This window comes from Heteronotia binoei, chromosome 4 (genome assembly GCF_032191835.1).
Source record: "Heteronotia binoei isolate CCM8104 ecotype False Entrance Well chromosome 4, APGP_CSIRO_Hbin_v1, whole genome shotgun sequence".
Lineage (NCBI taxonomy): Eukaryota > Metazoa > Chordata > Lepidosauria > Squamata > Gekkonidae > Heteronotia > Heteronotia binoei.
In genome coordinates this window covers 129,260,715-129,276,461 of record NC_083226.1, presented here as the reverse complement: position 1 = coordinate 129,276,461, position 15,747 = coordinate 129,260,715, and the positions used below count along the sequence as shown (strand labels likewise).

Here is a 15,747-nt window from a genome sequence, read left to right as displayed (position 1 = left end):
AGGAAACATTTGACTATGCTCATATACTCTCCTCAGTTTTGCCCTCATGTGGCCATTGAAGGGTTTCTGGTTTGGAAATCCCTTGAATCAAGCTCCAGTTTTCTATAATATTTGGATATAGATGCTTGAAAGAACAAGCGGTTTCTCTCTCCCTCTCAAACAAGGATTCTCAATCTTGGTGTAGTCCCAGTTCAGAATACCAGATGGTGGGGTGGGGAAGAGAATTATGACAAACTCCAGTTAAAACTCCTTTATTTGGACTTCAGTGTGAACTGGAGCTTCATTCAAGATTTCTCAGACCAGGAAGCCTTCCACTGTGCTACATGTACAAAGGAAGAGGGAGGGAAGAAAAACAAAGAAAACATGTGAGTCTTTTAGTACAATCTTTAATGCTGATTTTTTTATTCCACGATAAACTTTCATGGACTACAGACCTCTATTTCAGGTATGTTTCATTACCAACTGGTTTAATTTCTTCTTTATTATTAGTAGTAGTATTTGGTAAAGTGTGAATCCTGGAATCTTCCCCAAGAGCCAATCTGACTCAAAGCTTACAACTGTCTACAATCAATCAATAAAATACAGAAGTAGTCTGAACCCACCTTTGATATGTGACAGTAAGATATTTAGAGGGGGAAATGGATCCTGTGAAGCTGCAGATACAATATCTACCATGCTGCTGTTTTTTTCTGGCTTCAAGATTTTGTGGAATTTCTGACAGTCATTTCTGTAATTGGTCAGAACATGATTCTTCTTTATGGTGGAGATGGATGGAATGCAAAACTCATTGGGCTGAATGGAAGCAGGTAGTGCTAATGAGCCTGCTGAGTACAGGAGAAAGATAGACAATTGGGGCTTGACAGCCAAAAATTTTGGCCATGTGGGGCATCCAATCACATGAGTAACCCTTCATGATGATGTTTGATGGGATAAAGCATCTGATGTTTTTAGGAGTCCAGCTGGATGATCGCTGGTCTCTCCCCATGAGAATGCAATAATTGGTCTTGTGTATTCTATCCTTGTGCTATTCCACTGTGCTACAGCTCTTTTCACTCTTCCTCACTCCATTTGAATGATACAGGTTGTAGGGCTTTTAGGAGATTCCTAATGATCTATAGTTCTTCTTAGTCCTACGGGCTCAGAAGGGTGAGTAGTAAGAGAACAGCTTCTGAGTGTTGGAGCCATGGCCTCTGCCACCTGTTTTGCTGCAGCTTTTGTTGGGCAAAAGGTGAACATATTTAGGTTGCTAGCTGTCATCAATTAAGGCACCTAAGTCAGAATAACTTAATATTCCACAACACTTGGGGCAAAAATTACTTCCTATGCTCCTAAGGAGAATCTACTTAAAATCTGAACAACTTGCCATAATTCTGTGCATTTACCAAAAGTATATGAATATGCTTATTCAACTCACACATGTCTAAGACACTTGATATCAGGGTTTGATAAGGTATGGAACATAGTGGTTAGAGATAAACTTTCAGCATAAATTTTGCAAGTTGAGAATCCATTAATGGAAAATATTTTTGTGGAGAAATTGTTCAGTTTTTTTGCTTATCTTAATGTCCACAAGTAATAGAATCCACCTCCTTGACCATGTCATAGAATCATAGAAACATTGATGGAAGGTGTTGGAAGGGACCTCCAGAGTCATCTAGTCCAACCCCCTGCACAATGCAGGAAACTCAAAAATACCTCCCCCTAAATTCACAGGATCCTCATTGCTGTCAGATGGCCATCCTCTAAAATACCAGTTGAATATCTTGATTTTGTATTCTTCTGACACAGTTTTTATGTACATTTTATGTATGTTTGTTACTTAAGTTGTTCATTGTAAAGCTTGAAAATTAATTTTAAAATGAGTTATTAAAAAAGATACTTGACAAAACATTTACATTCTACCAGGGAATATGAAATTGGGCAATGTGGCTATCCCCAAAATACATATTTAATCCCAATATTTTAAATTTCTCCAGATTTTTTTTTCATTACCAAGCATCAAGCAGCACTTCTATTACTGTGTTGAGAATCTAGCAAATATATACAAACCTGTGGAGGCACCAACTTGAAATAATCCTCCTGTTAGTTTTTATTGCATGGGTGTGTGTGTGTGAGGGGGGGGGGCGGAATGTGCAAGTATAAGCTTAGTTATAGCAGCCGTTTTCTAGGGTAATTGACTAGAAACATTGGTGCTCCATCTTTGTTGTGAAGTTTTAAGCAGTTAAAAAAAAGTTTATTTGGTCATAAAAGTAAACAAATTCCACAGTTTATTAACTCATTGTGTAGCTCCTAATAGTTTGATCAAAGGTTATAGTACTCCTTGCATCAAATAGTTCTTACTTGGGGGAAAGTACAGATGTATGGAGACACTACCAGGCCTCGAATTCAGTGGGAGCTCACAGGAGCACAGCTCCTGAACCTTTCTGAGAATTCCACCTCCTCCTTCTGAGAGTTCCACCTCCTTGTCCATTGAATAGTAGGTGAAGCTGCATAACAATCCCTGGATGAACTCCACCACCTATTTTTCTACAAAACAACACCTGGACGTTACTAATAGTTCTGCACTGAACTGACATTCCTCTTAACTGTAGATTTTCTGTGTGCTCTACTCAGAAGATTACCCAAAAGTAATTGGTCATTTCCAAAATTACTCCAGTAGAATCTGATCATGTTTTTGGCATTGACTATTTCTTGTGGCATCTAATCACCTGGAACTGCTGCTGAAATCTCCACTATGATCTGCATCACTGCTCCTTGGCTCATATTGTTGTACAAACGCAGTGAGAAATCTGCAGTCTAGTCTGATGTTGGGACTGTGATGCTGTAGAATTTCCTGTGGTTCTGTTCTTTTGACATAAATCATGGATGCTATTTTTGTAAATGAAAAGTTTGTTTTGTAGCTAACAGAAACTTGTAGGTGCTCCAGTCAAAATACAATACTGTATTAGAAAGGTCATGTGCATTGGAATGTTTCATTTGCAAAAGTGGTAGATAAAAACAGCGATTGTGATGTAATAGTGCACAAAATTGATTTCAGATTACATTTTCAATCCACAGAGCTAATGTACTATTACAAGCCCTCTTTCTGTTTCAATTTTCTCAATACCAATCAATAGTGGGAGACACTGTAAACATTTCTTACTTGAAAAATGGTATTGAGGCTGAGGTAGAGTGGCTTGTATAGTTGTGCTCATGCCAGAGGCAAGATTCAAGTTATTGGTGGCAGGCAACTTCCTGAGTCACTATATCACACCTACAGTCTATAAATGCACACATTCAGACCACCACCAGTAACATATCCATTAATATTCTTATTTTTAATATATACAATTTAATCGCTAGTATTGCACTCTGTAATCACCATTCAGATACTATTAGAAACAGCTGTGTGATTCTTGAATTCTTTGATTGTTACTCATACAATTGCAGAAATGATGAAGAGTAGTCCACTGCAAAACTCAAGAGTAGTCCATAACTTCATACAATTGCCACCAACTTTCTCAGATTCAAGTACTCTAATCTGAACATTATGCCAATTGACAATGTACAAATCAAACACATTAACTGTTGGGTTATCTGCTGATTATTTTGTGTTCTCCAGGTAACTCCTGTTTCTCTGCAAAAATGATTAAGAAACTCACTGCAAAACTCAAGAGTAGTCCATAACCTCCAGAACTGCTGTCACTGAATGTTTGCCAACAGTAAGCCATATTTATTTGTAAAATTTCTAGGCAGTTTACAAAGTAAAATATGATAAAAATATAAAACATCACTCAATTGTTTAAAAAATTATGAACTAATAAAATCCAGTATTGAAAACCCAGCCATAGCGTTAACAATTATAAAATATTTCTCATTTAAAAAAAGTCTTGGAACAAAGAAGCAGACTATAAAAACAATACTAAAAGAACATTCCCTGGATAAAAGACCCAGGGGAAAACATGAAATGGCTAGGCATTGTGAGCTTTTGTATATAAATTGCTTCATATGCTGCTCAGCCAATGGAGAAAATAGAGGCTTTGCACTATAGCTCTTATGCAGTTGAGCAAGCCTGGCAAAGCAAGCTGTGAGGCAGAAAAGGAAGCAAGAGAGAGAGAAGGAAGCAATGAAAGTGAGTTGCTCATGGGCTTGATCAGAGCCCTCTGGGGGCCTGATCCAGCCCTTGTGCTGCATATTTGACACCCTTTACTAACCCATATCCTATCACTAACGCATAACCTATCAATAAATTCAGCCACTGTACTAGAAGACTGGAGAATAACAAATGTTACATGATTTTTTTTTAAAGGAGTCCTGAGGGGAATCAGAAGATTACAGGCCAGTCACCCTAATGTTTGTACTGGTAAAATTAGTAGAAATTATAACCAAAGATAGAATTAAGTGGGTAGCCGTATTGGTCCGGAGCAGCAGAACTATGTTTGAGTCCAGTTGCACCTTAAAAACCAACAAAGTTTCAGTCTGGGCATAAGCTTTTGTTTGCTTCGGCTGAACCAAATAAAATTCCAAATAATAGCTGATTTAGGGTTTGTAGAATCTTTCGGGCTCAAGTGCCGTGTTCTACTGGAGAAAGTTTTCCTTCCAGACGTTTCGTTCTCAGCTGCGGAGAACATCCTCAGTGGCGTTGCAGCCGGAGCAGGCGCTCAGACCTTCTTGGCTGCTGTGCATTGAGTGGGGCCAGAGCTGCTGGAGAGCTGCTATTTGTAGGCTGGAGGGGGTGTGATGAAAGGGCAATTGGAAGCCCCACCAAACAATGGGCACATCCACAAACCAATTGCTTTTTCATCACACCCCCTCCAGCCTACAAATAGCAGCTCTCCAGCAGCTCTGGCCCCACTCAATGCACAGCAGCCAAGAAGGTCTGAGCGCCTGCTCCGGCTGCAACGCCACTGAGGATGTTCTCCGCAGCTGAGAACGAAACGTCTGGAAGGAAAACTTTCTTCAGTAGAACACGGCACTTGATCCCGAAAGATTCTACAAACCCTAATGATGTTACCAGCCGTGAAAACCTGAAATCTTTGATAATAGCTGATTTGTCCCCAAATACAGCTGAATCAGATTATCTAATGTTATTCAGGGGCCAAATACTACTGAATCAGTATTTGGTGGTATTTGGTGGTATTCAGCTCCATTATATCCTATGGGCCATTGAAGTAAATGGCAAAAAGAGTATAATAAATTGCACCTGGGGAGAGGAGTTTGAGGTAGAGGATCCAAATTTGCAGAATAGCTGCAGGAGCATCTTCCCAAAAGAACCCCAATGTTTTTTTTTTAAAAAAAACCTGAACCAGGGGGTCCAATTCTCCAATTCTAGGGGCACCCAAAGCGGGTGCCCCATCCCACCATTATTCCCTGTGGGCCATTGAAGTCAATGGGAAAATAGGGTACAATGAATGGCAGCTGGAGGGCAGGAGGTTTGAGGGAGAGGCCCCAAACATACAAGGCAGCTGCAGGGGCCTCTCCCTCACAGAAACCTCAGGTTTCAAAAAGACTGGACCAGGGGATCCAATTCTAGGGGCACTTCCAATTTCCCCTATGGTGGGAAAAAAGCAATCAGTCACTTTGATGACTTGGGGCTGGAGGACAGGGGGTTTGAGGGACAGGGACCAAATTTGCAGGGAAGCTTCAGGTGCTTCTCCTCACCAGAACTCCATGTTACAGAAAGACTGGACCAGAGGTTCCTATTCTAGAGGCACCCAAAGAGTGTCATTGTTTCCTATGATAGGAAAAACTACCCCAGGCAGCAATCAGATTCTCCTAGAGAATCTCTGCAGTGGAAAGTCAACTGTGGTTAGGGTGCTTGCTTGCAAGGAGCATAACAGTGCTATGTGTCCAGTAGAACAAGTGCCACTGTGGCAGTGGCAGTGCAATACGCATGACCTTAGTTTAATTTTGAGAATCTCTCTGATTCACAAATGTGTGTGTGTGTGTGTGTGGGGGTGCTTTCTGCAGGGACTGCCACACAGAACCAGTGCATTGAATGCATTAGTGCCAAGCAGCAGAGATGGGGCATGGACTTTCTGCATGCAAAGCAATTCCAAAACCCTATAGAACAAACACCTGTGGGGAATCCTTTAACCTGACCTTCTTAGCAGTCAGACCCTCCTCCCACAGAAGGAACAGTTTAGTGTAGGGTTTCCCAACCCCTCCCCCCCCCCGGTGGCCTGGTTATTTTTACACTTCTCCTTCATGGCCCACTAAAATTTGGGGGTGGAGCCAGGAGACAGGAAATGATGTACAAACATGCTTAAAACTCTTGCAATGTTTTGTTTAGGAAAGGTAGGAGAATAGTGGGATTTTGCAATGCAATTTTAAAAATAAACATCCTTATGCCATTAAAGGTTTCGACTTTATGTGTTAACTAAAACATCAAGAAAAAGCACAAGAATCACACAGCAGAAAACTAAAAATTAAAAATGCTCTCAGCCTGTGAAAACATGAAATGGCAGGGCATTTTAAGCTTCTCCCCTCCCCACCCCCAGCAGTCTACTCAAAGTAGCAATGGCAAGGAAGGAAGAAGACAGGGGGAAAGACGGACCCTCCCCTCCCCACCCCCAGCAGTCTACTCAAAGTAGCAATGGCAAGGAAGGAAGAAGACAGGGGGAAAGACGGACAGAAAAAGGGGGAGAGAGAGAGACAGAAAGACTCAAAGAGAGAGAGAGGGTGAGTGGGAATAAAGGAAATAGGGAAAAGAAAGAAAGAAAGAAGAAAGAAAGAAAGAAAGAAAGAAAGAAAGAAAGAAAGAAAGAAAGAAAGAAAGAAAGAAAGAAAGAAAGAAAGAGGGTGGGTAGGAGAATTGGAAACAAACAGAGAAAAAAAGAAAAAAGAAAGAGAAAGGAAATAGGAAAGAAGAAAACAGGAGGGAAGGAGTGAAAGAAAGGAAGAAAAAATGGAAGAAAGAAAGAAACTGAAAGAAAAAGAAAAACGGAAAGGGGATGGGAGCAACAAACCTTTAAAATGCTGACTTTCTGCGTTGTGCAGCTTGGCCTGCTGAGCTTCGCCTGGTGTCAGGCCTCATGCAGCTCCAGCTGGCATCAGGGAGTCCTGGGGTTGCCGCACGGAAGCAGCAGGCCCCACTAAGCTCCACCCAGTGCTGGGGAGCCCTGGGGCTGCTGCGCGGAAGTGGCAGGCCCTGCTGAGCTCCAACCAGCGTCGGGGAGTCCCGGGGCCACCATACGGAAGCAGCAGGCCCCGCTGAGCTCCAGCCAGCATCGGGGAACCTCGGGCCACCGCGCTGAAGCGGCAGGCCCCGCTGAGCTTTGGCCGGTGTTGGGAAGCGTTGGGGCTGCTGCGTGGAAGCGGCAGACCCCGCTTATCTCCGGCCAGCGTCGGGGAGCCCTGGGACCACCGCACAGAAGTAGCAAGCCCTGCTGAGCTCCACCCAGCATTGGGGAGCCTTGGGGCCGCTGCATGGAAGCAGCAGGCCCTGCTCAGCTCCGCCCGCTGTCCGGGAGGCCCGGGGCCACCACGTGGAAGCGGCAGGCCTCGCTGAGCTCTGTCCGGTGTGGGGGAAGCCTGGGGCCATCACGCAGATGTGGTAGCCCCGGCTGAGCTCTGCCCAGCAGCGGGACCTTGATGGGAAACCCCTGTGACCCGGCACAGATGGGAATTGCCTGTTTAGTGCATAGAAAGAGATATGAATGCTCTTCATAAAAATACCACTTCAAAAATCATGAATGTAAGACACTGCCTGACCCAAAATGACCCAAAATGGATGCCAGTCAGAGACAAGCCAGGGACAATCCTGGGAAAATTTTTAAAGGGGAGTTAGAGGCAGCTGATTAATGACCCTCTCCCCATTCTAAGGAAATGAATAATTTAGAAATAATGGCTCTTCCAAGAAGCTATTACCTCACCTTAGACTAAACTCATCAAACCACTTCCACTCCTCCTCACCCACCTATCCCAATTTAGCAATGTTTAAACCTATTCTCACAACCTGGTAGCTTTTCCCATTTGGTAATCATCAAGAGACATTAATTTATAGGTCACTTCAGGTAAACTCATCAAAGTTTTCCAAGATCATTATGCATTCCCGGAAAAGCAAACAAGTAATTGTTTTTGGGGCAAGCATGTCAGTATAGCCCCTAGGATTGTCTTCCCCTATAATTGCAAGACCACTGCTCCATTGCAGTGTGTTTGTGTTATGTGGATCAGGACACCACACCTCCACACCTCCACTTGCCTGTGGGCTTCCCCTTTTTTCTTCATGAAATGGTGATTATTTCACAGCTGCCTCCATGGATCTTCAAGATTGGTAACCATTGCCTTCCCTGAAATCACTTTCTTCTCTTTCTTTATTTCCTCTTAGCTAGTTTGTGTGTTTTAAATGTGTTTTGTGTGTGTTATGTGTCTTCTGTTTATTTTAATAAAAAGCCTTATTGGTGGAACACCTGACTGGTTCATTTCAAGTGTTTTCTAAGAGAAAAAATCCCCATAAACATTGATAGAAAAAATACTCATAAACATTGATAGAGATATTGCTCTGTTTCCTTAAGCTAATTCCCCAATTAAATAGGAGACTGCCTCTTTGGGTAACAGGTCTGATCCAGCAGGGCTCCTCAAATGTTCTTATGGCCAATATTTTGTAGTGGACTCTGGTATTATAGCTGTTGGATGGATTGCTCTGACTGATATTACTTGGATTGGAGTATTTATTTATTTTTTTGGCTGTTGTTCAGTATTCTTTTACACTATATTAAAATGTTTTGGGGTACTAATATTTTAAAATAAATAAATAAATAAATTCAAAGCTCTGTGTCCCTGAATAATATTGGTTTAAAGATTGTCTGTTAAGATTAATTCACCCTATAGCTTTTCTCCTCTTGTGAATAAATCAGTTTTTACGTATTAATTTACTCATGTACTCAAAATGAAAAAAAAAAAGTTATGGCTGTGAACATGGAGAAAACAGGTATTTGTGAACCCGTTCTTAATTTGTTTAATTTCCAAAGCAATAAGAGAAGGTGAAATGAATGTTTGATTTATAATGCAGTAGACATTTCCCCAACCAGTTATGGCTGATTTTTAGTAAAATGAATACTGTGCTTTGAACCTAAATGGCAGAAGCTCAATGCTTTTAAACCTAGCATATCCATTAATAAAGCCCTCAGGAAAGTCCTCTCATTGAATTAAATAATATGACTAAGAGCACCTGTCTCAGGCTAGTATTAAAATGGGCTGAAGAAGAAGCTATAGGAAACCTATTACCATAAAGATCTGCTTTTTACAACCCTTTTCGTCTTCAGCTGTCATTAACTAAATGAACTACTGACAACATCAAGATGAAGCCTTGAGCCCTACAGCTAATCTGCTCTCTGATGCCCCAAAATGTCCAGGGAAGAAGAATTTAGCTCATCTTTATTTTATAACATGAAATTAATCTTACTTCCACCCCCCCACCCCCATTTCAAGATTTTTTAAAAAAAAATCACAAGGAAAAAATGAGGGGAGAAAGTCAGTTTTCATGTGGAGTATTATTGTGGGGGCAGCTAGATATAACGTTGAACTTGAATATTTTCCAGGTTGTTTGAAGAAAGGTATTTGTTGAAGTTAATAGCATTTTAGCAATTATAACTATGCAGCTGCATTCTATTTTGAAACAGGGAAAGAACGTTCTGTGTTGAAACTTACTGTGTTGGCAGTGAATCCCAGTAAATCCTTCTGAGCACTTGCAGACATAGCCTATGAAAGTGTCTCCTCTATATGCTTCACTAATTTCACATATTCCACCATTATGGCAGGGACTAGGAATGCATGGTCCTGAAGAATAAAAAAAAAAAGACCAATTAAACATTTAAATGAAAAGAATTATGTGCACTACTAGCTTCATTTTATGTTGATTTCTCATGGTGCAGGTGCTGTGAGGATACAAATGTCTAATCTCTAAGGCTAAAATATTAATGCATCAGTACGATAAATAAAAGTAATTGGTTATGAGAGAACCAAATAATTATGTTACTCTCCTTCTGCAATTCTTGGATGTTATATAAAAACATTGAAAACAAAGTCCTTATCACAACCACAGCCTCCTCTTCATCACTCCTTCCTATTTTCTCTTATTATGCATTATCAATTATATATTATTATTTGTTGCTGACTATTTTCAACAAGTTACAATGCTGAACAAATGAGCTATCCCACTGAGACTGCAAGGTTCAAACCAGGTCCTCAATTGGCTGTTTGTTACCATGAAATCCTTTTTGTAAAGAGGTCTGACAGTTGAAAAAGATCTCTAAGTAATTAGAAAAGGAAAAAAGACAGCAGCAAGGTTTGGGGGCTTTCAGTGTGGAGCAGGGTTTCCTTCACAGTGATATAAAATTAAATATTTAATCTATTTGCTCACTGTTTTTTTTAATAAAGGATGATTAAACCCAGAAAACTGAGTGTTTGAAAGCTCTCTAACAGTTCCACCTTTTCTTTTCTTTTTTGCGGGGATGGGGTGGGGAGAACAGGCCCTGTGACAGTTCACAGGTTACATTTGATGCCTTAGTCCAAGGATTTTCAGTCTTTTTGAAAGGGACAAACTTTTAAATTTACTGTGGTTTTCATGACCTACTTGCAAAGTAACACCACAGTACATTTCCCCTTCCTAACTTAAAATACAGGGAAACAAAGTTTGAGTTCAGCAGTTCTGCTGCTTCAGAACAAAAAGTCCATTTATCTCTGTGGTCTGGGAATCAGTCGTAATACTTTGGAGAACTCCAGACCTCACCTGGAGTTGAGTATCTATAAGCGTGCAAGTGAGGGTCCTGTGAGGAACTCATGGTGTAAGAGAAATCCCATTCCACTGTTGGTCTTCACTTCATTTCAGTTTATCCTCTTTCCTTCACCATCTTCTGCTGCCTACTGCCATCCCATCATGTATGTGGCCTCTAGCTTCCATCACTGCCTCTTCCTTTCTTCCTAACAGCAATGCTGTCTTTCCTCTATCACCACCACATTCTCTCTTATCAACTTTTTTGCTGCTGCTTCCTCCCTCCCTATGGATTCTCCTTACTTTTGGTTAATGTCCCACTTCTAGGGTTGCCAAGTCCAATTCAAGAAATATCTGGGGACTTTGTGGGTGGAGCCAGGAGACTTTGGGGGTGGAGCCAGGATACATCAGGGTAGAGCCAGGAACAAGGGTGTGACAAGCATAATTGAACTCCAAGGGAGTTCTGGTCATCACATTTAAAGAGTCCGCACACCTTTTTAAATGTCTTCCTTCCATAGGAAATAATGAAGGATAGGGGCACCTTCTTTTGGGGCTCATAGAATTGGACCCCATGGTCCAATCATTTTGAAACTTGGGGGATATTTTGAGGAGAGTCACTAGATACTATACTGAAAATTTGGTGCCTCTACTCAAAAAACAGCGCCCCCAGAGCCCCTGAAACCTCCAGATCAATTCCCCATTATACCCTATTAGAATCGATCTCCACATAGAGAATAATGAAGTACTCAGCAGACTTCCCCCCCCTCCCATTTCTGGCAACACTGAAGGGGGATTGGCCTCTCTACTCACGAGTTGCTGCCAACTTCTTCAAAGTAACACAGACACCCCATCCCAAGAGGAAGCCTTTCAATCAGCGACTGAAGCCTCCGGAGGTAGAAATGCACATGGTCCTCTGGGGGCGGAGCTCCCCCCATCTGCCAGCCAGACTCCCCAAGGAGATGCCTGTGGCAGCCAGAGAGGACACAAGGACTATGAGTCCCAGCATGCACCTTGCGAAGGGAGGCCGGACTGGAGCGAATAGCAGACTGGCGGTGGGCGGGTCTTCGTGACTCGGAGGAAGGGAGAAGCTTAAAGCCTGTGAGGGAGGAAGGCAGGCAAGGAAAGAGACACCATGCCGTTTCCCCACCCCCACCCCCCCGCTTCCACATTTTTGGAGAGCGGGGGATGAGGCTGCTAATCCAGGGGTCCCCCAGCAGGGCGGGGGGTGTTGGGAAGCCTACCCACTTCCCACGCAACCCATTATCCTGGTGTTCCCATCTGCTTCATCATTTGGATGACTTAACCCCTAATTTTTCACTTACAGAAACATCACCACTATCCATTTTTGCCCTACTGTGCAGATTTTTTTTTTTTAAATCAAACTGAGCAACTGTCTGTATTTGCTGGCCATTTTACACCCAGAGCCTTCCAGACTTCACTTTCCCAGACACTGTGTTCCTCATCCCGAGTTCTGAAACTGCAACCCACCTGTAAGAAAGCTGAACTCTAGTTTTCGCTCCTTGCCCAGTTTTAGAAGCCCTGCATTTATCTGAAGCAAATACATTTTTAGATAGAATGTTGTAACTGCTAAACAAATGCAAAATATTATCTCATTAGTTATATGGAGGATGTCAAAATGCCTTCTGCCCACATGCTTTATTAAAATTCAATTCATTTTTTTTTTTTTTTGACAAATCAATATTCTCAATAGGGAAGAAATTTCAGTCCATTTAGTCCCATTTGTCTTTGGCAAAAGAATCAGATTCAATGGTAGTTTGCAGCTTTCTGTCATCAAATATGGCTTCCTTTTTCAACATTTTTTTCTAGACATGTATGGGAGTTAATTCTTTTCTTGTTATTAATTCCGAAAGAGACTGTTTAGTTACTTAGTCATTTAACACGGTTGTGTTTTATTGCTTTGTTTTCATATTTCTGTTTCATTATTATTTCTCATTGATTTCAGTGGAAGGCACCCTTCCCTTTTCATGGGTCTGAAATGTCATGGTTTTCCAACCAATCTGGACAAAAAAAAAAGTACTACTCTCCTAGGATACCCACACTGCCAAATGTCAGATACAGAGCATAAAGGAACATCCTTTTTAAGGCAATGGAACTCATCCATATTTAGTATTAAAGGCTATGAGAAAACTGTGAGGAAAGATTCCAAACAGTAACAGAGACAGCACTGCAGCCACTTAGTTTGAAAAAGATTAGCATGAAGTAGACACAAACTGATGAGGCAAAGACATTTGGTGGCACAAGGAGGGTAAGGCATCTGGGCAGGCCAGCAATAACAGAAGGACCCTGAGGTACATTTGCTGAATGGGCTATAAGACAGGCAAGCAAAGGAGTTCTGACTGTAATGAAAAATTTGGCAGTGGAAGGCAGACATTGGGAGGAAAAGGGAAGGCAAAGTCCCACCCAATATCCTTCATGACATTACATGCATGTAATCGCAGTGATCACATCTTTCATGCAATCAAGAAAGCCTAAAGCTCTCTCCTCCAAGTCCCCTAAGGAACAATATGCTTTAGGGATGGGCACAAACTGGGGAAATGTGGTTCCTGCTTTGTGGCATACCCAATCTGCAAACCACAGATCGTTCTGAACTTTTTGGCATTCATTACATGGTAGAATAGCCTCCTGCATGCTAGAAAAACCAACCTCAGAAGGGATCTCCAGCTGACTCTTCCCTACCTGCCTTCAGGTTTGGTGAGAATTGAATTTGTGGGGTCCAAGTTATGGCCCCCCAAAAATGGGGCGGGGGAACAGAGGGAGAAAACAGCAAACACACACACATACACACACACACACACACACAAACACAAGCAATAGAAGCCCTGCAGAACATGATCAAAGTCCCCTAGAATCTCTGCAGTAGAAACCTAAGGTGGGGGCATTTTTGCAAGCCTAGCAGAACCAGTGCAATATGCCCAACAGAACTAGTGCCACTGTGGCAGTTCAAATGCAACAGGACTAAGGTCATGTCAGGAAAGTGATTATGGCGGAAATGTCAGGCATAGGCTCAAAAGTGTATAGAATGGACCCCGTGCAAGCTACATACACCAATGCACAAGGGACCTCATCCTGCTGCCCACTCCTCTACACTCTCTTCAAGTTGGGAGTGGATTATATTTCTGGGATTCTGATTATGGGTCTCCCCAGTGGTCTTTCTGGAAAAGACAGCTGCATACAGGAGTCTATGGAACAGCTCAGGAACAAGTCATTAACACCAAACTCACAGGCAGACCCACCCCGCTCCAGACAGTGGAAGCAAAGCTACCATCCCTCCCTATGCTCCCAGCCCCCCCCCCCCCAGTCTTTAAAGGCAGGTTCTCCTATTGGCTCACTTCAGAATCTTTCATTTGCATTTCTTTGTTACAGGTTGTTACATGCCTGGCATCCTGATTCAGGCATCAGGATCCTGATTTGCAAGGAGTGCCAGTCTTAAACTCAGGTGACAAGAACCCAGTGAGATGCAATACATAACACCTGAGTCCACCTAACATTCAAACCCAAGCAGGGGAGAGTAGTTCACAATCATGAGGGTATATAACGTGAGTCTTCAGCTGAGTTACTTGGATGAGCAGAGAGACAAGGTGATAAGAGCCCTGAATCCACCTAACATCCAATCCCCAGCAGAGATGTTCCACAAGCCAGTATGTCCTTGTCAGTGTTGAGGGTTTTCAGAGCTGATCTTTCTGCATGGGTGAGGTTGCTTTTTGGAGGTTTAGCGTGTTGTAGGAGTCTTGATGATTCTCTTCTTATTTCTTCTGCAATGTGTCGTGGGAGATTGCGAATACTGGCTTCAATGTTGGCGACAATGTCTTCTGTAGGAATTCTGGAAGGGGTGATGGCAAAGTTCCCTCCTTTGGAGAGCACAGAGACACCACCTCAACCAGTCACTGCAGGCCAATGGATACTCCCAACAAGAAATTAGAAGAGCCCTCCATCCCAGAAGACCATCCATACCAAATCCCGAGCCACACACAAATGTAGGTACAGCCTTCCTGCCTTACATCAAATCTGTCACCGACCGCATTGGCAAAATTCTCAAACGCCACAATGTTGACACAGTCTTCAAGCCCACACAACAGATCCGCCACATGCTGCACTTGGCCAAAGATATGAGAGATCCACTTTCAACCCCTGGAGTCTACAAAATACCCTGCTCCTGTGGTGCAGTCTACATTGGCGCTACCCAATGCAGTATCAACACCCGCCTCACCGAACACAAGAGACACTGTTGCTTGTTTCAGCCAGAAAAATCAGCTGTAGCTGAACATGCACTTCAAGAAGGAGATCACGTCATCCACTTTGAAAGAACTGAAGTCCTTTCTACAGTCTCACATTATCATACCCGCCTGAACAGAGAAGCTATTGAGAGTTACAAACATCAGCACAATTTTAACAGAAAGGAAGAAGGCATTTCCATCCACCAATCTTGGTATCCAGCTCTGCAAAACACCCTACAGACTATAAATTGCAGAAAGTCACAGAACAACCAGCACATTCCACAGAACAATCAGCACAGTCAACAACCATCTTCCTTATCTTCACACCCCTTCCAACCCTCCCAGCAATTAACACAGAACAATGGACACATTCAACAGCCAGTTTCCTTATCACTACCCTTCCAGGAAGCCCCACCAAACAATGGGCACATCCACAAACCTATTGCCCTTTCACCACACCCCCTCTAGCCTAGAAATAGCAGCTCTCCAGCAGCCCTGGCCTCACTCAATGCACAGCAGCCAAGAAGGTCGGAGCACCTGCTCTGGCTGCAACGCCACTGAGGATGTTCTCCACAGCTGAGAACGAAACGTCTGGAAGAAAAACTTTCTCCAGTAGAACACGGCACTTGAGCCCAAAAGATTCTATAAACCCTAAGAATGTATTGCTGTTAGCCCAAGTTCATATTGTTGCAGTAGCATAATATTCAGTCTTGTGAACAGGCTGTGAAAAAGGAAATAACTCTAGAGACTTCAATGACTCTTTCATAATCACTTTTAAAGTGTGGTTTTGACTAAATGGGTCTTTAAAAAACTCTGCTA

General features: G+C 42.5%; 1 protein-coding gene across 1 annotated transcript in view; it reads right to left on the bottom strand.

The window, feature by feature from the left end:
• EDIL3 (EGF like repeats and discoidin domains 3) overlaps window positions 1-15,747 on the bottom strand; it is a 439,981-nt gene that overhangs the window by 190,567 nt on the left and 233,667 nt on the right. Inside the window, exon 4 of the mRNA XM_060235733.1 lies at window positions 9,631-9,759. Within this exon, the coding sequence (XP_060091716.1) occupies window positions 9,631-9,759 (129 nt within the window). The remainder of the gene's footprint in view (window positions 1-9,630; window positions 9,760-15,747) is intronic.